Raw genomic sequence first — 25,044 nt, 5'->3', positions numbered from 1 at the left:
CGCTTTAAATTGTATAATATAATTCATGTTCAGTCGACCTTTAATTATTATATCAACGACTGAAATGATTTATAAACATCTAGATTGCAGATAACACTCGAAATTAACCCGAGCTCTTTCCACACGGAATTCAAATAATTCTAGTTTGTCAATCGGTTGACTGCTTATAATGCAAAATGCTAATATATCAAAAGTTTTTAAAACTAACAAAATACAATGATCGTTTCTCTATTTCCCAATGTAAATGAAATGAAACAAAAAACATTTTATATCGCAATAAGAATAGGAGAGAATTCAACATTTCCGGATCTACTTGGAGTCTAATGACCCCCCACGTAGATAAGTTGGATATCGCGGAAGGAAGGATTAACCCGGCAACTAGAAAGGCATTAAAGCACTGCCTTTAAAAAAACTACACATAGATGTGGTTGAGTTTAAAAAACATGGATCAACAGTTTAACAAAGCTTTCATTGAAAAAAAATTGATTTTTCTCAGATTTTTGTAATTATGTTCAATTGTTACATAATTTATTCTAACCACACCATTATTCTTGCCAGTTTTTGCACTGCATGTGTCAATCATGTGTGGTTCTTTATTTTTTTTAAATGTTTGATTTTCCTTGTCCTCGGAGATGCTTCAATCTTCAATATACTTTTGACCTTTAAAACATGCTTATTTTTGCCATAAGTTTTATCCATGTTTACTTATTTGGTGCCTTTAACTTATATATTTTGTTTTTCTACAAACTTTATAAAAAATAAATGGGGAATGTGTCCATGGGACACAGATGATGCCCCCACTTGCATATAACTTTATAAAGGACATAACTCAAGAATGGTAAAAGTAACGCTACCCAAATTTGCATTTGATCTGAGTTTTGTGATAAAAAGCATTGTGTATAAGTTTTATAACATTTGGTTGAGGCAAACTTAAGTTAGAGAATGGAAACGAAACATTTCAAAATGAGAACATGTCACTATCGACTCTGAGTCCACCTAATTTGTTATAACTCCTAAATGCCACTTACTTTGCTAAGCAGCAGCAAATACCAAATTCCAAAGCATTGACTTGACCTGGCTAAGGAATAAACCCAAGACCCACACTAAAGGTAAGCATACTACCAGGAGACCATCTAGGTGGTCAGTCCTATACAAAGAGAAATGCCTTTAATGATTACAACAGCACAGTACATTTGCTCCATTACCTGAAGCTTGGCAATAAAATTACATTAGGCAAGTTGCCGCAACATTTTAAATACTTTATGAAATATTTAGAAGCTGTTACATTTTGTATTCTATACAGATCAATGCACTGCAAAAATAAATAAACAACATAATACCCAATAGTACACACACTGAAATGTCTAGCCTGCTTTCCCAATCATGATTGATTTTATGTTGAAAGTCATTAGAATAAAGGTTTAACTACAAGTATCACATAAACCTAACATTATCAATGATCCATGCAAATGAGGTCAAGGTTAGATGAACCCTGCAAGAGACACATGTACACCTTACAATCAATCCATACAACAAAAATAATTGACCTATTGTTTATAGAAATATATCTAACTATAAAAATTAACATTGACCAATGAACCATGAAAATGAAGTCAAGGTCAGTTGATACCTGCTAGACAGACATGTACACCTTACAATCATTCCATAATACACCAAATATAGCTGACCTATTGCTTATAGTATTGAGAAACAGACTTAACCAGGAAAACTTTCCATTGAACAATGAACCATACAAATGAGGTCAAGATCAAATGAACCATTATAGACAAACATGTACATATAGTTATTCCATACACCAAATATAGTAAACATATTGTATATAGTATCTGAAAATCAGACCATAATACAAAAACTTTACATTGACCAATAAACCATGAGAATGGGGTCACGGTCAGATGAAACACACCAGTCTGATCTACTGCTTATAGTATCTGAAAAACAAACCTAATAATGTAACTTTAATCACTGGTCTATGAAATGAGGTCAAGGTAAGGTGAACCATGTCTGATGGACATGTACCTTACAGTATCCCATATACCAAATTTAATTATCTTCTAATCATAATAGGTGAGAAATTCACATTGCAAAAAAACTATACAGTTTTTTTAAGCTGAACCATGAAAATGAGGTCAAGGACAATGGACATATGACAGACAGAAACTTCATAACAAAATGCATCTGTATGAAGCTCTTAATGTCGACCTCTAGATGTGGGTTATGGTATAACTTGTGTTGTTGGATTACCGTTTCATTGGCACATACCACATTTTCCTTTTTATTCTTATTCGAAAATTGTGTACTGGGTTTTACCAACAATAAAATAAACCAACTACGTTTAAGATCACTCATTCATAAGTGTTCATATATTTATTATTATAGAACAATAATCTGCATCATGCATAAACATATTTTTTTACATTTTGTCTAATGCATTAAGAGTGTACTGTATATCTGTCATGTTTTTGCTGTTTATAACAGTTTTTACAGGTCTTAATTGAATCAACATAAATTTTTAATACCGGTAATCACACATGGTCAATATTTGGTTTCTAGACCTTTGCAATTCACTAATTTTGATACTTAGCTGGTATAAATTGATACATTTCTTAGTTGGAGAAATTTTCTGGACACATTATGTAAATGGCAAAAATATATCACTGCAGGTTCAGTGTTTAATTTCCACATGAGAAAATAATACAGAAGACTAACAGCTGATTCATTTTTCTCACAAGGATTAAACAATGATGACTGATGCTGACAATAAAATGTGTACTTATGAAAAATATTGCAAGATTATCTAAACTTAAATAAGCTTCAGTAAATGACAAACTGACAAATCAACCAGTTTTAAGCCTTCTCTGCTAGGTGATAAAACATTTTAGGATGTGCAATCAAATTTAAATATAATAACATATGGTCAATCAAAAATAACTCCATCTCCTTTGATAATAATAATAAAAAAGCTACGATTATAGATGGGGAAGCTGATATTTAATAGATGATGGAATAATGATCAAGATATTCCTTTAAACACATGAAGTACATGATGAGCATCAAGATGAGATTATAACTACTCAAATTTCATCATTTTGCGATAGTTATTTTGGACTTTCTTGTTCATCTTAATCCAGTTTTAAATTTTGTTTTCATTGTTTAAGCCTCAATTGTTTTAACAATTTGTATCAATAAATTAACAAATATGAAACTGAAAATCAAAATAAAAGCGAGGCTGATTATGAAATTGAGACTGAGTCCCATTTTACATCACCAATGAAAATATCACCCCACGTCATGTAACGTCTTTGTCAGTTTTTTTATTCTGCTTATGTTTATTTTTAGAATTTTGTCCATCTGTATGCTGGTCCTCTACTGGTTCCTCAGATATCTTATCTATGGAAGATAATACTTGTGCTAAGATCTTCATTTGATCAACTCCTTGTAGAAGTTGTCTGAAAAAGAAAAAAGAAAAATCATGCACCTTTAAATATTTTCATTTTGGAATTTAGCTGGCAGCAGTCACATTATTGAAAATCACTATCATAAGTTTAAAACTTTCAACACTGATGTGACAGGTATTTGGTTTAGACACACACTAGAGAGAATGCTGTACTGAGGAATTTGACAAAACCAATGCTATACTACAATTTTAGACCATCAGCTGCAAAAGTTTAAAATACAATATCTAATCCAATAATTTTGTATTGATGAATCTGATTGGATAACGACATGCTTAAAATTTTCAATCTACCTGTCTGTAACTATGGAGAGCTTTTTTTTAGCCAGTGTTGACATAAATGGGAAATATAGTCTGTAAACTTTTAGTCCTATTTCATATATTTGTTCTCTAAAATTTTGACCAAAGTCACTTGAAGTTAAAATTGGTATCTTAATTATTTACTCACTTTAAACTTTGTTCAGCAGTGTTAGCTGCACTGGCTAATTGTTCTGATGAATATTTTGTCCTCTCTCTGATCTCAGCCAAACCGTGGTCCCCTGATCGCAGTAAATCATTCTCTGATCTTAATGATGAAACTTGTTTCTGTAACAAATTAGAGTAACATCAGAATGCAGGGCACCAATATTTTTGCAAACATACCTTTATATTTCAACTTCTCTAACATAACATGAGCTTTCTATACAAATGGTCACCTATTTTGAAAAAAAATCATTCAGCAATATTTCAGAAAATAAAACAATGAAATGCATTATTTTTTTCAACATTCAGTTATAGTTCAAAAAGCTAAAGTTTTATGCAAAATTTTACCAAAATCTGTGATATAGCCCATTTACTGTTCCTTGAACTTAACTTTTAATTGTTTACATTCTTTATCAATGTGTTTTATTTTGAAAATCACTTCTGAATAATCATCATGTGACATCCATACTATTGTGAGGATAAATCCAAGCCTACAAGACTTTTATGTTTACCTGTAATCCTTTGACATCAGATTGTAGTTTGCTGACTGTAGTTTCTGCTTGTACTGCTCTTTTCTGTAGAAAAATTAAAATATACTGTAAATTTAGAAATTTATGTGTACATTTTTTTATTGCAGTTGTTGAAAAATGAACAAAACAGGAGATTCTTTTTCACTATTAAGAGAAAATGCTGCCTAAATAATGCTATAAAATTCTAAATGTAAGTTTTTATTTTTGCGATGACTTTCCCATGCACATTTCCAAAATCACAATATCACAACAATTTTCTGAATTTACAGTTTTTCATTTGTGAAGTATCTTAAACTCAGTGTGAAATACAACAAATATTAGTATTTTGTTCAAAGTGTAACTAATTGAATTATTGAAATATCATTAACCAAATTGCAAATATAAATAAAAAGATGTGGTATGAGTGCCAATGAGACAACTCTCCATCCAAGTAACAATGTGTAAAAAGTAAACAATTATAGGTCAAAGTACAGCATTCAACACAGAGCCTAAGCTCACACCGAACAGCAATCTATAAAGGGCCCCAAAATAACTAGGTTATATGTTCTCTTCTATCAGGGCTACATGGAATGCATATCTGACAAAAAATGTGATCTGTGTTAATCATATAGCAGTATAATAAACCAAAGAATCCAAGCATAAAGTTGTATTAACATAGGCAAAATTGGTTTGAAATATTGAAAGAATTTATCTCAGGACAGCCAAAAAAATTGTACAGTAAATATGTCAAGTGATTAACTGACTGTGCCATATTTTATTTGCTGTTCATCAAATATTTTACAGAAAAAAATCAAATCTCAAAGACATTACTAGGTTGCAATATTAGAAACTACATTCTCTCAAGAGATATAACCTTAAACAGACAAAATTACAAAGAATGGGAACCATAAATTCAGAACACAGGTGAAAAAGTTTACCAAAGTTTTACAATAAGGAAAATTTGCAAATAATACCCAAATCAGTAAACATGGTAAGCACTTCAATGTACAACATCTTTAAATGTTTGAAAGCTCTATTTTACAGCTGTAGTATTAATGATTACACTAAAGAGGTACCCGCTATCAAGAATGCTGTTGAAAATTGACTATACATGTATTTATATACAAAAATTATAAAAAATTGGAAAGCTCTGAGTTGAAAACTGTAGAATGAGTTGATTACACAAAACCTGTACCTTCCATCAATAAAATTACTACCCGATAAATTCACCATCTGGAAAATTGCCAAAAAAATCAAAATGTGTACATCTCAAATGTACAAAAAAATGTATTTATAAACATTGTACAAAGTTAGAAGTCTCTTGTATCTAGTAGTAACATACTGTTGTAATAGTTAGATTTGCCTCTATCTGTTGAACCATATTCTCTAAAGCCGTATTCTCTTCTGCTTCTTTCTTCTGTAAGTCTTCCATATCTTTCTTCATCTTATGGCATCTGAAAAAATGACATGAAAATGATCATACTGATCAATCAACAAATCAGAAATTATATAAGAATGTCCTTACTGATTAATTATCACATGAAAACCAAAATTTCAATATCCATATTTTGCTTAGTACATGAATAAGCACATGAAAATTCTTATGATATAAAGGAGTAAGTTCACGAAGGGTTAAAATTGGCTGTAAGATTTTGATGTTTTTAAAATCAGGCCATATTACTATAAATTTCACATATAAATAGTTATGATATTACTATTAATACAAAACAACTTCATTTTGGCACATCATATTAAAAATGGTGACGTATTGACTCTTTAAGTAGGCATTATTTGCATTGTAACGTCAGTTTTGGTCAAATTTTCAATAATTTTTAACAGTTTTTAGCATCATTTACTTTGGCCGCCACCCATGATCCAGAAAGATTTTGTGTCTAGGGATTCAATATCATCATTGGGAACTCTTGGTTTTCAGAACGTTTTGAATCCTCGGTTGCGGCTAAGGATTTCCTCTAGCTTTAAGGTAAAAAAAATGCTCAAAATCATGGTATTTTGCCAATATATCCAAAATGTGCTGATTTTGAAGCAAAAATGTACTCTTATGAAGAGATTTATTTCAACAAAGCAGTATGGCTTTTGAAATAGATCTATTTAAGAACCAAATTATGGCCATTTTGAAATTTTATGATAAAGTTGAAATTCAAGGCCATATTTGGCCTAAAGTGAACCTTGTCCTTTCCTCATAGGAAAATGCCCAAATAGTTATTAAATCAAAACTGGATATTTACTATTACTCAGTATAACACCAAGAAGAATACAATGGCACATGATTATCTATTGTCTTATTCTATGCCAAAAAAGAATGTTATTTTTAATATTTTTTTTTGCTGTTTTTTTTTTACACAGGAATATACTTTTGTATGTTTTATTACTGTCAGTTTTGCTTTTAATTTTAGGAACAATTCAAATGCTATATATCTGAAAAAAGATGTTAACCTAGACACAATTGTTTATAGAATATGAAGACCACAAAAAAAATGATTAATTGACTATTGGTTGCTTGACATCTGATGGGATATATTTCATACTTAATCAGGAAGAAATCAAGACAATAAAGTAACTTGTGTTGACCAGGATAGAACCTAAGGAGAGATAATTATAATTTAGATTTTCTGTCCTTCATTTATGGCAGATCACAAAACATAAACAAAAGAAATTTTGAACCTAACTGATAAATTAATAGTATTTGTTAGATTTCTCTATCATATATGTAATTCCTAATTTGTTGATATTACCCTACACCTGTGTTCTTCAATGTACATGTGTAGTTTGATCGAAATCTTTCAAAGAATTCCACTATTATGAACTTGCAGTGAGGGTAGATTGTTTGATCCATGTTAAAGACCTAATAGATCTTATTGCTATTTGAGAATCTGCAACACTTGACATGAGAATTTGGGACACTTGAAATATTCACATCATAAAAAAATCACTTTTCCTTAGTTGTGTCAGACATTTTCTTCTGTGACGTCAACAAGTTATTGGAATTTGTATATTGTTCAGCAGTGGCAGACAAAAAGCAATAAGGTGTATTATGACATTAACATGAAAACAGCAATAAATGCATTGTTCCTTTGCTATTGCTTTGTTTCATGTTGATGTAGTGATATTGTGTCATAATCTGACACACTATATCTTATTGTTTTTAATACTATAGAAACCTTTGGTTTTAGACTTAGAGTACCTTTGTGACTCTGTGACAGCTTCTCTTCTTGCCTCTTCCAACTGTGTGCGTAACAAGGAATTTTCTTCTCGTAACTATTAACAGAAATAAGTTTATTTACAATACAAATCTACATGTCATGTAATTAATCGAAATCTACATGTCATGTAATTAATCGAAATCTACATGTCATGTAATTAATCGTAATTCATTTAGCTACATGTAAGCAACAATTCATTTAAACACAGGTTTTTCAATAACTATTATTTTGCTGTATTGCTGAGAGAAAATGCCCAAGAAAAATGTATGACATCCATGAGCCACACAGACAATTCGTGAAGCTTAACACATCAAGATGTCTAGATAAAATGTTTGTACTGTACTACTGTGTGTTGCTGTTGAATATTTTTAAAGTTTTCTGTTTCTTACTATACAACATGTACATGAAGCATACATGTACATTTAGGTTTTCACTACATGATAGTTATTTGGTTTTGCATGCAATTTATTTGAGAAACTGATATATAAATAACTTTTACAGTGTTCCAGCTTGAATCTCAGGGCAGAAGGGTGCTAGTTGTCTGAAAGAGCACTTTAGCGCAATAACCCAGATTGTAAAGGCACTGTTGGACAGTGTATAAATAACCTTGAATATTGCTAGGCTTAACTGGAGGACATTTATTTAGTTGTATTTCAAGCACACTTAGAAATAATTGTGTTCTTAATATTGATATCAGTAAGATTTTTTTTTATCAAATTATCATACCATGATGCAAAGCATATCATTTTGATTTTAATCTAAACAAACTTGTACATTTGGTAACAATTTTACTGGAAACCCCAGTAGGCATGTAATTTGGAAAGTTTATTTTTTGAAAAGGTAGAAGGGGGCATATTTTGGCTTTGGAGGGCAGAAGGGTGGGGGGTAAGGGCACCAAGGGCGGGCTGCCCTTCTATTCTGGGCAGGCATGAACACTGTTTTATATCTTGACCATGCACAATCTAACGGATCCTCTAAATCAGTTGAAGCTATATACATTGTCCAAGTAATAAAGGTTTTCTAAAATTAAAGAAAAATAACTATGAGGAAGACAACCTTAAGGTGTCACATTAAACTGTTTGCATTCACTCAGCAACAAATATGGAAATACATATGTAATTTATCACAAGAATATAATAAAGGAGTTATCAGTATATCTACAATACTCAGCCTTCTTCCTTTATTCACTCTAGTTCATAATCTTCATTTATTTTTACTCACCCATTTTTGTTCTAGTTTATAATCCACATTTATTTGTATTCACCCTTTTTTGTTCTAGTTCATATACCCCATTTATTTCTTATGTAAAGGAGTATACCTACAATGTACTCATCCTTCTAAGGTCTAGTTTATAATCCCCATTTATTTGTACTCAACCTTTTGAGTTCTAGTTCATAATCCCCATTTAGTGTACTCACCCTTCTTAGTTCTAGTTCATAATCCCCATTTATTTGTACTCACCCTTCTGAGTTCTAGTTCATAATCCCTATTTATTTGTAATTACCCTTCTGAGTTCTAGTTAATAATCCCCATTTATTTGTACTCACCTTTCAAAGTTCTAGTTCATAATCTCCATTTATTTGTACTCATCCTTCTGAGTTATAGTTCATATTCCCCATTTTTTTGTTCTCATCCTTCTTAGTTCAAGCTCATAATCCTCATTCATTTCTAAAGTAAAGGTGTATATCTTTAATGTACACACCCTTCTTAGTTCTAGTTCATAATCCCATTTATTTGTACTCAACCTTCTGAGTTCTAGTTCATAATCCCCATTATTTGTACTCACCCTTTTCAGTTCTAGTTCATAATCTCCATTTATCTATTACCCACCTTTCTTAGTGCTAGTTCATAATCCCCACTTATTTGTACTTATCTTTCTTAGTTCTAGTTCATAATCCCCATTTAGTTCAAAAGGAAAGGAGTTTATCTGCAATGTACTCACCCTTTTCTTTCTAGTTCATACTCTCCATTTATTTGTACTCTGACACCCTTCTTTGTTCTAGTTCATTATCACCATTTATTTCTAAAGTAAAGGAGTATATCTACAATGTACTCACTTTTTTTGTTCTAGTTCATAATCCCCATTAATTTGTACTCTGACACCCTTCTTAGTTCTAGTTCATTATCACCATTTATTTCTAAAGTAAAGGTCTATATATCTACAATGTATTCACCATTTTTGTTCTAGTTCATAATCACCATTTATTTGTACTCACCCTTCTTAGTTCTAATTCATAATCCCCATTTATTTATTACTCACCTTTCTTCGTGTTAGTTCATAATCCCCACTTATTTGTACTCAGCTTTCTTAGTTCTAGTTCATAATCCCAATTTATTTCTGAAGTAAAGGAGTATATCTACAATGCACTCACCCTTTTTTTGTTCTTGTTCATAATCCCCATTTATTTGTACTTGGACACCCTCCTTAGTTCTAGTTCATAATCCCCATTTATTTCAAAAGTACATGTAAAGGAGTATATCTACTATGTACTCACCCTTCTTATGTCTAGTTTATAATCCCCATTAATTTGTACTCATCCTTCTCAGTTCTAGTTCATAATCCCCATTTAATTCTAAACTTAAGAAGGATACATACAATGTACTCACCCTTCTTAGTGCTACTTCATAATCCCCATTTATTTGTACTCATCATTCTTAGTTCTTGTTCATAATCCCCATTTATTTGTACTCATCATTCTTAGTTCTTGTTCATAATCCCCATTTATGTGTACTCACCCTTCTGAGTTCTAGTTTATAATCCCAATTTATTTGTACTCATTCTTCTTAGTTCTAGTTCATAATCCCCATTTATTTGTACTCACCCTTCTTAGTTCTAGTTCATAATCCCAATTTATTTGTTCTCACCCTTCTCAGTTCTATTTCATAATCCCCATTTTTTCTAAAGTAAAGGAGTACACCTACAATGTACTCACCCTTCTAAGTGCTAGTGCATAATTCCCATTTATTTGTACTCACCCTTCTTAGTTCAATTTCATAATCCCCATTTATTTGTACTCATCCTTCTTAGTTCTAGTTAATAATCCTTATTTATTTGTTCTCACCCTTCTTAGTTCTAGTTCATAATCCCCATTTACACGATTTATTTGTACTCACCCTTCTGAGTTGTAGTTCATAATCCCCATTTATTTGTACTCATCCTTCTGAGGTGTAGTTCATAATCCCCATTTATTTGTACTCACCCTTCTTAGTTCTAGTTCATAATCCCCATTTATTTCTAAAGTAAAGGAGTATATCTACAATGTACTCACCCGTCTTATTTCAAGTTTATAATGCCCATTTATTTGTACTCATCCTTCTTAGTTCTAGTTCATAATCCCCATTTATTTGATTTCACCCTTCTTAGTTCTAGTTCATAATCCCCATTTATTTGTACTCACCCTTCTGAGTTCTAGTTCATTATCCCCATTTATTTGTACTCAACCTTCTTAATTCTAGTTCATAATCCCTATTTATTTGTACTCACCCTCCTTAGTTCTAGTTCATAATCTCCATTTATTTCTAAAGTAGAAATTCTATTGTCACTATGATCACAATCATTTTTTAATATTCCATCAGATAAAAAATCTGGCAACCTTGTGCCACCTGATACCATAGCAACTGGCTCAGGGTCAGAGTTCACATGATTGTCACTTTCAGCACTATATATATTATCACCAGGAGCTTCATTGTTATGTGAATTTAACCCTGCTTTATTACTTGGCTGACTAGAAATGGCAAAGTCGGGTAGATTTAAGTCATGAGTATGATCACTAAAATGGTTCTGCACAAAATCAGGCAAATCACTGGCAAAGTCTGGAGCTACCCGAGGACTGCTATTGCCAATATTTTGAGTATTATTATATGTTTTTGGGCGAGCTCCTGCACTTGACGAGCTTCCAGATAAAAACTTCTTGAATGAAAATGGATTCGCATCTCCATTTTTCTTCTTTTTGGGTCTCTGATTACTACTACTAGCATTTACTGGTTTTTCTGTAATATAACATGTATTTTGTATATCCGATAACAATCTTAACACATTTTGAAGTACAAAATGTATGTATTAATGTAAAATTAATAAAAAGTATATGATCAAAAGAACTAGCATATATATACATGCACAATGTAAATGCAAAATTAAGTTCATAAAAAAATTCAGTAATTATATAATAGATAAACTGTTTTAAAACACAGAGATATGTATCACCTTTGTGTAATTTTGATAGTAAAATGCAAATGTTGAAATTAAAATAGCAATAATTTAACATGTACATTGTAAGTTATGCAAAATATTCAAAGTCAATGAACCATGACTGAAGGTATGGGACCAAACAATCTCCATTGAAATGAAATGTGCCAATGTTTATATATATATATATGTATACCAGATATCACTGACTTACCAGTAGTGGTTCCCAATAAACTGACCTAATCTCAAATTAATACATGTAAACTAAGCAAACATTTCAAAGTCAACAGACCATGACTGTGGGGGCGCGCCAAACATTCTCCAGGGAAATGAGATGTGCCAATGCTTATACAACTGCATACCAAATATAGTTGCCCCTACTAGCCCTCTTAGTAGTGGTTCCCCATAAACTGACCTAATCACAAATTATACATATAAACTAAGCAAAAGTTTCAAAGTCAACAGACCATGACTGAGGGGATGGGGCCAAATAATCTCCATGGAAATGAGATGTGCCAATGCTAATACAACTGCATACCATATACCATAAACCTAAATCTAATGGTTCCCCATCAACTGACCTTATCAAAAACTAATATATTGTTGATGCCACCGCCACCACTGGAAGCAGCATACCTATGTCTAGCTTTTTGACTCTGTCAAGGCAATACAATAATCAAAGAATCTTATTTCAAGAAGCCTTTAATGAGCTGCTATACAATAAATTTGTTCTGTAATGTGAGTGTGTTTATTATTTAATGTTGTTCTACCATAAGTTGAATATTTTTTGATACATGTACAGTGTACTTGAATTCTTGGATAAATAAATTATCATTGTTTTTTAATTTACAAATAACATGACACATCTTTTTCTCACTTTGTTTTTGATGCAACTTTGTTGACAATGTCTTGACAAAAACTATTGTTGTACAATGTACATTTGTATGACATCAGGTGTGAAATTACATGTTAATGCTTTATTTCACTTCTTAAATACCAGTTTTCATTTGACTGTATTGCAATCAATATGCATGTAAAACAAGTTTTTATTGATTGGTTGGTGTATGCCAAAAGTCCAATGGCAACTATTTCCTGCATATCCAGGACAAGCTAAAATTTAAATATATAGATAAAAAAAGTAGGCCCTGCAACATGGTTTAAATAGGATCAAAACAGGGGGGATTTGGATAGATATTTCATTGTTAAATGTCCAGTGGTAAATTAAATGCATATTCCAGACAAGAACATTTAAGTAAGTGTGATATGAATATGAACCCTGCTTTTTACAAGACCGTGCTGAGTCGATTCTTAATGTCCTAGTTCACCAGGTAACAATGACGTCACCCTACTTAAACACCTTATTCTGAATCAAAGCCTTTGCTCTTATTCCTTGATGCAGGTACTTAGTGGAGAAGCAGCAAACACAAATTTTACATTCTTAGGTTTGACTCCATCTGGAGGTTCAAACTCATGACCTCCCACACTCTAGGCAAACATGCTACCAAGAGACCACAGAGGCAGTTAGTGGGAAGTTTTTAGCAACTTTTGTAAAACAATCACTTGGACATGTTGGACAGAGGCAAAACAATTGACTCATACAGAACCCTCATAGTTTTCATAGGATACATTGGAAGGATAAGATATACATTCTCCATTCTGACAGAATATGCCAGAGAAGATGGGTCTTATCAGAAAAAAGTTGGGAACTCTATGAGAAAATACTGAAAATCAATCAAACCATATTTTATGACTTCCCAACCAAGAGACGCTTTAGCATATTTGCTCAGCTGAGAACTGGATACTACAAACTCTATTACAACAAAACTTGAATAAATGAAAAAGCAAAACCAGCACCAATGAATCATGCAATCCACTTCATCTTTGAGTGTTCCAGCTACATAAAAAAACTGCACATGAAAAAATTATGTACCACAAATTATGAACTTTCTAACTTTTACTTTCCAGGATAGATGGTAAAACAGTAAGGAAATAAGAGCAAAATTACAATTTGTGACCAAGGCAACTTTATAGACCAATCTGGTCTATCACAATCTTAACCAGCACAACCATTATAAGAATATAGGAGATTATAAAATGAAAATCACACCATAGAACATACCCACATCCTAGAGACAATATGTGCCAATAGAGATTAAGGTTGAGTGGCTGTGTATTTATACATCCCTAAAAAAAGCAAAAAAGACACCCCTTGTGGAATGTGTGGTGGAATAATCCCCAGAGGAAGAAAGTTGGACCAACTCAGAGATTCTGTGAAATGTAGGTACTGGTCACAGGACATTTGCCCACCTTTCTCTCTAAATGTCATAAAGAAATTTGAAAATTTCAGTTAACTTAAAAAGGTCCTTAGAAATTAAATTAAAAAAATGCAAATTGACCTAAACCATGTAAACATGCTACATGTATAGCACTTGAAGTCTAGCAAAATTACTGCCTTTTATGATACCCAAGGGTACCCTGGGGGCAATACATGTGCTTGTTTGGACCATATTTTGTGAAGTTGATTTGATCATGATAAATATGGGGTGTTAAATTATTTGTTATAAATAAGCATCCATTCACCAATTGATCACACATTTTTTGTTTGACAACTGAGCCCTATTGTAGTCTTATTATATATATGCCTTCGCATTATATTTTCATTATTGAGCATTTTTATGGTGATATTTAAATTTTTTTTAGGTGCACATTAAAAATATTGATAGTAAAAACAAATCAAAGCACGAAAGCGCTGTAAAGGCAGTTAATTACAGGTTGTGTGTATTTTAAGTCCAGTTATATCATTATCTTGCATAGTACAGTGTACTTATCAGAGGTGGCTTTCAGTATTTAAGATTTAGAGTTCTCTAATGGTATTGAATAAGTTTTATGAATGTCATATTCTGAGCACTACCGGTATATGAAGGCGATTGTTCTCACTTGTTTATGAACTAGTGCATTATGTCCAGTTTGTACCTTTTTTATCTATGTTTATAGTCAAATTAGTTATCAAAGGTACCAGGATTATAATTTAATATGCCAGACGTGTGTTTCGTCTACATAAGACTCATCAGTGACGTTCAGATCAAAATAGTAACAAAGCCAAACAAGTACAAAGTTGAAGAGCATTGAGGACCCAAAATTCCAAAAAGTTGTTCCAAATACGGCTAAGGTAATCTATTCCTTGGATAAGAAAATCCTTAGTTTTTTCATTGGCAATCATAACACATCTCCTTATTTATATAATGATCTATATTCAACGACCTCAGGTACAAAAAAAATGTATGTAACTAAACTATGATGGGAAACCTTTGACTTCTTTCTTTATATAAACTTTTGATTTGGTACCATAGAACTATGTAGAGTAAATGTACATTGCAACATTTCAACTCTTTCAACTCCAAGCAAAATTATATTTCAAAGCATAAAGTAATTTATGAATGAAATAAAATGCTCCGCTGGGGCGCAGCTTGATACGACCGCAGAGGTCGAACCCTGAACAGTTGGGGCAAGTATGAACACAACATTGAAGCTTGATTCAGCACTGAATTTGGATTGTAATTAAATATTTGACACAGCATAGGTTTCTGACACAGAATGAAAGTGGTCTAAGATACTTAAAAAAAATTAATTTACCTATTCAAACCATATCATTATTATTTGCTTTTATATATAAATCAGAAATAACCAATTTAAAATGGAAAATTTTAAAGAAAAAAAGGAAAAAGAATCCCCCCCCCAAATTTTTTGAACCCCCTTATGATTCATCACCCCAAAACTCAATCCCAGCCTTCCCTTTGTGGTATGGTACCTTGCAGTACAATTTCATTAAGATCCATACACTTGAACACATGTTATTGTCTGGAAACTAGAAAAATGCTTGTTTTTTGGCCCCTTTTTGGTCCCAAATTCCTAAACGTTTAGGGCAATTACCCCCAAACTCAAACCCAGCTTTCCCTTTGTGATATGGAACCTTGTAGTACAATTTCATAAAGATCCATACACTTACACACAAGTTATTGCCATGAAACTAGAAAAATGCTTGTTTTTTGCCCCTTTTTGGCCCCTAATTCCTAAAATTTGGAGGCAATTACCCCCAAAATCAATCCCAGCATTCCCTTTGTGATATGGAACCATGTGATACAATGTCAGAGAGATCCATAGACTTACACACAAGTTATTGTCATGAAACTAGAAAAATGCTTGTTTTTTTGCCCCTTTTTGGCCCCTAATTCCTAAAATTTGGAGGCAATTACCCCCAAAATCAATCCCAGCATTCCCTTTGTGGTATGGTACCTTGCAGTACAATTTCAGAGAGATCCATACACTTGAACACAAGTTATTGTCTGGAAACTAGAAAAATGCTTATTTTTGGCCCCTTATTCCTAAACTTTTTGGGCAATTACCCCCAAACTCAATTCCAGCTTTCCCTTTGTGATATGGAACCTTGTAGTACAATTTCATAATGATCCATACACTTACACACAAGTTATTGCCATGAAACTAGAAAAATGCTTGTTTTTTGCCCCTTTTTGGCCCCTAATTCCTAAAATTTGGAGGCAATTAACCCCAAATTCAATCCCAGCATTCCCTTTGTGATATGGAACCTTGTGATACAATGTCAGAGAGATCCATAGACTTGCACACAAGTTATTGTCATGAAACTAGAAAAATGCTTGTTTTTTGCCCCTTTTTGGCCCCTAATTCCTAAAATTTGGAGGCAATTACCCCCAAAAATCAATCCCAGCATTCCCTTTGTAATATGGAACCTTGTGGTACAATGTCAGAGAGATCCATACACTTACACACAAGTTATGTCTGACAGTTACAAAAATGCTTATTTTTGGCCCCTTTTTGGCCCCTAATTCCTTAACTGTTGGTACCATAACCCCCAAAATCAATCCCCACTTTCCTTTTGTGGTATTGAACCTTATTTTAAAATTTCATTGAGATCCATTCACTTAAACTAAAGTTAGAGTGCGAAAACTAATGTGTCTTCGGACGACGACGACACCAACGTCATACCAATATACGACCACAAAAATTTGTTTGCGGTTGTATAAAAAGGAGTTCTTAATTAAGAAATAAACTGATTCGCTGAGCGCAGCTGGATACACCCGCAGGGGTACTACCCTGAACAGCTGGGGCAAAAATGGACACAATATTCAAGCTTGATACAGGTCTGAATTTGGATTGTAATTAAATATTTGACATATTATAGTTTCTGAATAAATGTAGTCAATGAACTTGAAATCGGTTATGTGAATTGAATTTATATTCAATTAAAGATTTCTTGCTGTTGTGCAATACACTGTGCTGTTGTGCAATACTTAATAAATCTGTTGCCAGAGTATAAACAAATAAAGTTCAATTTCTTCTCAATGTCATATTTGAAATTTATGAAAATCAATAGGGAGATTACATCAATAGCTATAAATAATTCACCAAAGTTTCATGTGAACTGCTTAAAGCATTTTTGAGTTGTTGTCCAAAAACTGGAAAATCCCCCCTTTTTTAATGAATAAAACCCCACAACTCAGAAATGTAAAATCTAAAATTTATAAAATTCTAAAGGGAGCTTACGGATTGATAATTTAGTCTTAGATGCAAGATTTTTTTATCAGTTGTTAGTGGCTTTGAACTAGCTGTCAGTAACTGCGAGTACTCTCAGATTTGTACTTAGTGTCTTTTTGTTGTTTGGATGTACAACTACCTGACCACGTCCACTTGTATTTGTATTTATCCATCTGATGAGTTTAGCCTCTTTTCAACTGATTTTTATAGTTCTTTCTTATATTGTACTGTTACACCACTGTCCCAGGTTAGGGGGAGGGTTGGGATCCCGCTAACATGTTTAAGCCGGCCACATTCTGTATGTACATGTATGTGCCTGTCCCAAGTCAGGAGCCTATAAAAGTGTAATTCAGTGGTTGTCGTTTGTTTATGTGTTGCATATTTGTTATATTTGTTCATTTTTTTACATAAAATAGGCCGTTAGTTTTCTTGTTTGAATTGTTTTACATTGTCATTTCTGGGCCTTTTATAGCTGACTGTGTGGTATGGGCTTTGCTCATTGTTGAAGGCCGTACTGTGACCTATAGCTGTTAATTTCTGTGTCATTTGGTCTCTTGTGCATGTGTGGAGAGTTGTCTCATTGGCAATCATACCACATCTTCTTTTTTATATTTACATCAACAGATATAAAAAAATTCACCAAAGTCAAGGTGAGACAACAAAACTTAGTTGTAAGATCTCTGAAATTTTTTACACGGTACGAGTTTTTCTCATTGTTGGAGATTGTACGGTGACAGTAACACCTGTAACTGCTTAAACCCATTTCTTATGCACTTTAGTTTGATAAACTCACTGAATATCATACCACATCTCCTTATTTTCATATGCATTACAATTTACATGTGCATGTAATTGTAAATATATATATATCAGAACAAAATTCATTGCGTCACTTTTATTTATGCATCCTTTGGCACAATACAAGTTCTAAAATTACACAACATAAAACGACTAAATGTTATTTCAGATGAAAGTTTTGTTTTAGTTCCATTCATAGTATTTATTAGAATTTTGTATGTTTTGCCAAGTCCAATAATTCGCTCTATGTGACATAGAGACATAGTTGACTAAACCACCAGGTGTCGAACATTCAAGAATTTTCAGTGTTTCTGTTTTTATTTGATGAAAAGGTTGCCTGAGCTCTAGGAGCTTTAGGTTTTATCACGGGATATTCTGTGCTGTCAATAATAATCCAAGTCGTAGGAAACTTTAATTTGAAGTTGGATGGTGAAAAATACCTGACTAAACCACTAGATGGCCAAGTGTTAGCCTCACACCACTGTTTAGACATAAAAACAATCCATGTATACACAATATTCTTAACACTAGATTCAATCTAGAATCTAGACAGTTCAAAGTTGGTTGTATGATGCCTCAATTTCATCAAAGTCATAAAAAAACTGATTTTCAACTGACACCCTATCAATTTGAAAATATATATATCTCAAACAATGTGCTGCTGGACCAAGTGTGGTCAAAACAAATAAAAATTTAGTATACAACTCTAAACCGGTATAAAAATGAATGGCTGTGTCACGTGTCTTCATTTCAAAATTCTCTGCTGAAAACATAGGCATTGATGGTGTTTGCGTAATTCCATCTGTGAAGCTCAACATTAGCTCGGCAGTTGGTGGTGGACAGTCATAAATCCTTTCTGCAGTATGAATGACTTCTTCAGGAAAACCAACTTTACAATCAAAACTTTCCTCTAGATTTCTACTACAATATTCATCAAGTTCAGTTCTTTTGTTTTCACAGGAAACTGCCCTGATTTTTCTTTTTGCGGACGATTCAGTCTCTTGCTTGGTCCAGGAAAATAGGCTGGGAATTGCAGTAGACTTAAGTCTCTGTATGGTGGGTTTGCGCCCTGAAAAAGGTTATAAAACATTCGTTTTTTTATAATTAAATGAACTTCCATTAGCAATGTATACTTTGTACTACCTGGCTATAAGAAAACTTTATTTTGATTCGGCATAAGTTAAAAGACACAACACAAGCTCTAAGGAGCTTTTGACCGAATATAAAAACATATACATAACATAAAAACAGTCTAATTTGACATATAAAACAACCTGTTATACGAAGTTAAATCTCACTTACATAGCATGCAATAAAAATTTAGCAACAAATTTAAAATGAAATAAAACATGCTAGACCAGAGCAAACAAAAGCAACATAAATAATAAACATCTCAAGAATTATCTGCAAGCAGAACATCGACATTCCAAACCATTCCAGGACTGAACAAGACTTTTAAAATGTGAAAAACTATTTTCAGTCCTGAAATGGTTTGGAAGGCTGTTCCATAAAGTAGCAGCAGCAAATTTGAAAGATTTTTTACCGTAACGGGTTGACTTTACCTGTGGAACATCTAGAATATTTACATACCGGAAAGAATACTTAGATTTTTTGACACTCACCAAATTTTGTAAGCACACAGGAGCTATATTATTTATAATCTTAAAAGTTTCTAGAGCCATTGTTCTAATCCGTCTAATCTGCAAGGAGGGCACCTTAGCTTTAAGTAAGAGGTCCTCGTAGGGGCTGGTAAAATCCTCAAAATATTAACTAGATTTATTCATTACAATCTGGATAAAACTATGTTTGCCTGATTCAATGTATGTTATGTAAATCCAAAGGACAAACAATGAGAGACTTATGCAACAAACGTACATTGTTTGTACCTAAATAACTATAATATAGATGAGAGCATGTCATTGTTTTGTTCCTGTTAACATTGTCATTGATATTTTTCAAGAAAGTCTATGAGGCATAGCTTATGCATTCCTGTCATTACTACATTAGCATAATTACTGCTAAAATAATTCTCAGTATGATATACCTCTTGTAGGAAATCATTATAATTGTAGCAATCACCAAAAAATCTCAAACAGATCACATTGAATCGTAATCCAAAAAATTATGACGTCTTGAATTACCCACCCCCTTTTATTCTAAAACGATAATTGCGGTTGTAAACAGACTTTGGTTTATTCGCATGGCGATTACATATATAACTATATATTTCACAAAGAAAATAGAGTTTTACCATGAATAGTTTCCTGCACGTAGTCTTTTTCAGTAAAACGTGCCTTGCAAACAACAGCTGATTGAGATGGACTCCACGATATGATCGTGTTCTCGTCCAATCTGCGTATGGGCCATGGCGTTGATCCAACTTTTCCTTCTTTTTAAGTCATTTGGAAATGCATGTCCTCCTCTTAAATGACATCCAGGTACACAACAACAAGTATTTGGCATCGTTAATTAAAAATATAACTGAAAGTGAAATAGTTGCACAGTGCAGAAACCGGAAGAAGAGGAACAGGATCCGCTACCACGGCGCCACCTATTCAGGAACGATAATTTGCTACTTTATATAACTGCGAAAATAACGTTAGACGGGTTCACGTGCATAAACAGAAATGCGCTTTAAATTGTATAATATAATTCATGTTCAGTCGACCTTTAATTATTATATCAACGACTGAAATGATTTATAAACATCTAGATTGCAGATAACACTCGAAATTAACCTGAGCTCTTTCCACACGGAATTCAAATAATTCTAGTTTGTCAATCGGTTGACTGCTTATAATGCAAAATACTAATATATCAAAAGTTTTTAAAACTAACAAAACACAATGATCGTTTCTCTATTTCCCAATGTAAATGAAATGAAACAAAAAACATTTTATATCGCAATAAGAAGAGGAGAGAATTCAACATTTCCGGATCTACTTGGAGTCTAATGACCCCCCACGTAGATAAGTTGGATATCGCGGAAGGAAGGATTAACCCGGCAACTAGAAAGGCATTAAAGCACTGCCTTTAAAAATTGAAAATAAAAAATAATATATAGCCAAATAAGTAAAAAGAAAATATCAGAAAAAGATCCTTTGTGGTGAGACAGAAATAGATTAAATACATGCACTGTAAACAAACAGGTAAAAGTGCAGAAAATGAATGACCATGACTTTGTAAAAAATAACATGTGAGTGCTCATAATTATTTAAACGATAGATGCAGATACAAATGTATTGTTTACACATCTCAACGATACAGGATCAATGACTACATGACTATTTTGCGAGTACATTGTTTATGTGAAAATTGTCAACGTTGACCAAAAAATGTAAGAAACAAATGGATTAAATGACTATGCACGTAATCGTTTAAATCATCAAGGTTAGAAACAAATGCACTTGAAATTCCCCTGGTATATTACAGGACTACAGGATTGATGTCTCCAACTTTTTCAAATCTTACCTTGCAACCTGATGGCCCAAGACCACAATTAATGATCCCGCTTTTCGTTGTCCCCACGAATATAGTTCCTTTTAATTAGAGTGTATTTTTTCTTAATTTTTTTTCTTTCCCTTCCCCACTCATTTCTTAGTTTTTTGTGGGTGGAAATAAAAGAAGAGAGGTGAAATAAACTTTTGGATGTTGTATTTTAACTGATTTTGATATGGAAAGAGTGATTAGGCCAGGTGCAAAAAGGTGATATTTACAGTTTTCGGAACATCTCTTGACTTGTCCATAGGGGTATGGATGTGTATTGGCTAAATTTGTAAGAGTCATTGGTTCAATCTTTCTGAATTTTGGATATATTTTTGGACTAGTACTATACATTACACACACAAAAGATTTGACAAAAATGCAAGGTGCAATTTTTTTAATGAAACAAAACGTTATAAAGAACTAATAGGGGAATTTAATTGTGGTCTGTGGCCTAAGAGGTGAATTCAGGAAATATTGAATTTGTACTTTGACAACTTCACTGAATGATTTATTGGTATTAATTTGTCAAACTACATGAGAATAAATGATTTCCACTTTTATTAGATAGAAATTTTGTAAAAAAGTGACATTTCAGCCTACATGCCCAAAATTGAACTTTTTCAGTTGTTTCAATATTTTTACAAAAGTAGCATGCTTACTTTCTCTCTGACAGATTTTTCTGGTTTTCTATTTGTGTTTGTGGTATCTAATGTAGATGTTTAACTCATTTTTGAACACTGAACACAAAAAAAAGTAGATAAAATCAGAATAAGAGTGCAAAATGTGCTGCTTTAATGGTCTTAGTCTAACGGTCAGTATGAAGCAAGTGATAAATGAGGTTCTATGCACATACAAGTTGAATTCCTTTTAGCAGATTTCACTGAATCTGTATCAAAAGCACTTATTACTGGTTGTTTGACCTTGTCTGTTTCACAGACTACCTTTATTTTATTTTGTTTGATAGCTAGTGGTTAAAATATTGGCCTTTTGAGGCTGAAATTTCATGCCGGTTTTAAAAAGTAAAGTAAATAACTTTGCTTCAAATCATACTGTCTACATATATAGTTGAAAGTGACAGTCATGTTACATCCAGGCTCCATGTTTTATCATATCTAAACAAAGATTTGAGCAAAAAGAAGCATATCTCTATCTACCATATCATTTATATGCTTTTTAATATGCAAATGTGGGGAACGACCTAAATTGACAACCTGTTTTTTTAAGCTTGACATTGCTGAAGACAATTTTATTCACATGTGTTATGCTATTTGAAACTTATATTTCCATTAAAAGTACATTTATAACATGTAAAAGGTTTTTTTATAACTTAACAACTTCAGAAAATTGTGGTAAGTGAAAAATATTACATTTCATATAAGGCCTCACATCATTTGAAAACCTCTATTTTTTGGCACAGGCTCATATAAAATTTACTTCTGGCCATTTTTTATAAGTCTGAAACATGAAGTATGCTATCTGTTGCTTTTAATAGGTGATAACTTATACATAGAAACATTAAAAAATGTAAGTTTTGGTATATTTTGGTTTTTAGAAGCCCAAATTTGATAGTTGAAATTGTTCTAATTCAACGCCACAATTCAGCACCCAAAGTTCAGATATAAAACATGCCTCATTTTTTATAATTGGTATCATATGGCTTTGAAACTTTGTAAACTGTTTTATAATACACTAAGCTTAAATCATGCCAAGTTTTATTAGAATTGGTCAAGTTTTAGACCCCTAATAGGCCCAAGACCACAATTAATGATCCCGCTTTTCGTTGTCCACGAATATAGTTCCTTTTAATTAGAGTGTATTTTTTCTTAATTTTTTTTCTTTCTCTTCCCCACTCATTTCTTAGTTTTTTGTGGGTGGAAATAAAAGAAGAGAGGTGAAATAAACTTTTGGATGTTGTATTTTAACTGATTTTGATATGGAAAGAGTGATTAGGCCAGGGGCAAAAAGGTGATATTTACAGTTTTCGGAACATCTCTTGACTTGTCCATAGGGGTATGGATGTGTATTGGCTAAATTTGTAAGAGTCATTGGTTCAATCTTTCTGAATTTTGGATATATATTTGGACTAGTACTATACATTACACACACAAAAGATTTGACAAAAATGCAAGGTGCAATTTTTTTAATGAAACAAAACGTTATAAAGAACTAATAGGGGAATTTAATTGTGGTCTGTGGCCTGATGTCTCATTTAAAAGGACCGGAGACCAAAAATGATCAAAACTGAAAATAGGATCAGTTTAGAAGTGAATAGTAGTAGACAACAGAAATAACTCAAACTAAAATTACATGTTTGTCATATGGAAGCCTATCTATCATTCCATTTTTTTTCGTTAAATGTCATAAATCTGTTTGTTACTCAAAATTACGTGAATTTAACAAAAATTTGTATATCTGAACACCGAAAAGTATCCAACCGGAGATAATCAGTCATATTCAGGTACCACCTGCCTCTAAAATTATTATCTTATAATCAAATTTCAACGAGTTAATGTATGTTGATTGACCTGTGTTTTAAAGCAGTTTTTATGAGTATTTCTTTGTGGTATAAAACTAAACAAAGTAGAGTTTGCCTTCCAACATTTCCTACCATCATCAGATATGACCAAGGTTGCGCGGTCTTTGCGCCGGTTTTTGTTTGACGAATCACCAATGTCAGGCAAAATATCGAGGACCTGACCATTCTGTGTTGGAGTTATGTCTTCTTCTGATTTGTTTTGCTCCGCTTCTTTTGGGACAACAAATTTCTTAAAAGAAAACGGGTTGTCTTCATTCTCGTCTCCACCTTCCGCCATACTTCCGGACAAATGTCAACATCCGGTTAGGTCTGCGGGAGAAATCATTGTATGGTTTTGGCGGGTTGGAAAGTACATTATCACAGATTACAAGATGATTTCATTTATTCAGGCACAAATAAAGATAGATTGATACTAAACACTGTTAAGTTTGAACATTTTATTCTTGTTCTTACAGATTTTATCTATTTTTTACTTTTTACATTTTTATTTGAAATGCGGAAAGGTTAAATAAAAATTAAATGCAAGAATGTATTTAAATATTTAGAAAATAAAGAAGAAAGTGAGAGAGTTCCAGCGTATTAACGAATTGGATATATTACAAGAATAAAATCCAAAACCTTATAAGAATTTGGTATATGTTTCTCATATTTCCAAAATAGTTAACATAATCATGATGGCGACCTTCATATAGTGTACCTTTAAAGATAATATTTTCAAAGTACACTTGATCCAGTAGCTTCCGAATGCAAGCAACAACTCTCTATGAAGGATTCATGATTGGAAATAAAACCCTTTGAAT

The 25,044-nt window shown here is 32.5% G+C and overlaps 1 protein-coding gene across 1 annotated transcript; it reads right to left on the bottom strand.

Moving 5' to 3' along the window:
* Nucleotides 1-2,353: 2,353 nt before the first annotated feature.
* LOC127700576 (endosome-associated-trafficking regulator 1-like) lies at nt 2,354-24,556 on the bottom strand. Its single transcript, XM_052204127.1, has 7 exons — nt 24,317-24,556; nt 11,152-11,657; nt 7,649-7,722; nt 5,789-5,900; nt 4,450-4,512; nt 3,924-4,060; nt 2,354-3,470 (listed from the first exon to the last, which is right to left on the bottom strand). The coding sequence occupies exons 1-7, from the start codon at nt 24,519-24,521 to the stop codon at nt 3,311-3,313; spliced, it is 1,257 nt and encodes a 418-aa protein (XP_052060087.1). The 5' UTR covers nt 24,522-24,556; the 3' UTR covers nt 2,354-3,310.
* Between the last annotated feature and the right edge of the window lie 488 nt (nt 24,557-25,044).

This window comes from Mytilus californianus, unplaced genomic scaffold (genome assembly GCF_021869535.1).
Source record: "Mytilus californianus isolate M0D057914Y unplaced genomic scaffold, xbMytCali1.0.p SCAF_5, whole genome shotgun sequence".
NCBI lineage: Eukaryota > Metazoa > Mollusca > Bivalvia > Mytilida > Mytilidae > Mytilus > Mytilus californianus.
The sequence above is the reverse complement of the archived record's forward strand: the minus strand, read 5'-3'. Positions and strand labels throughout refer to the sequence as shown.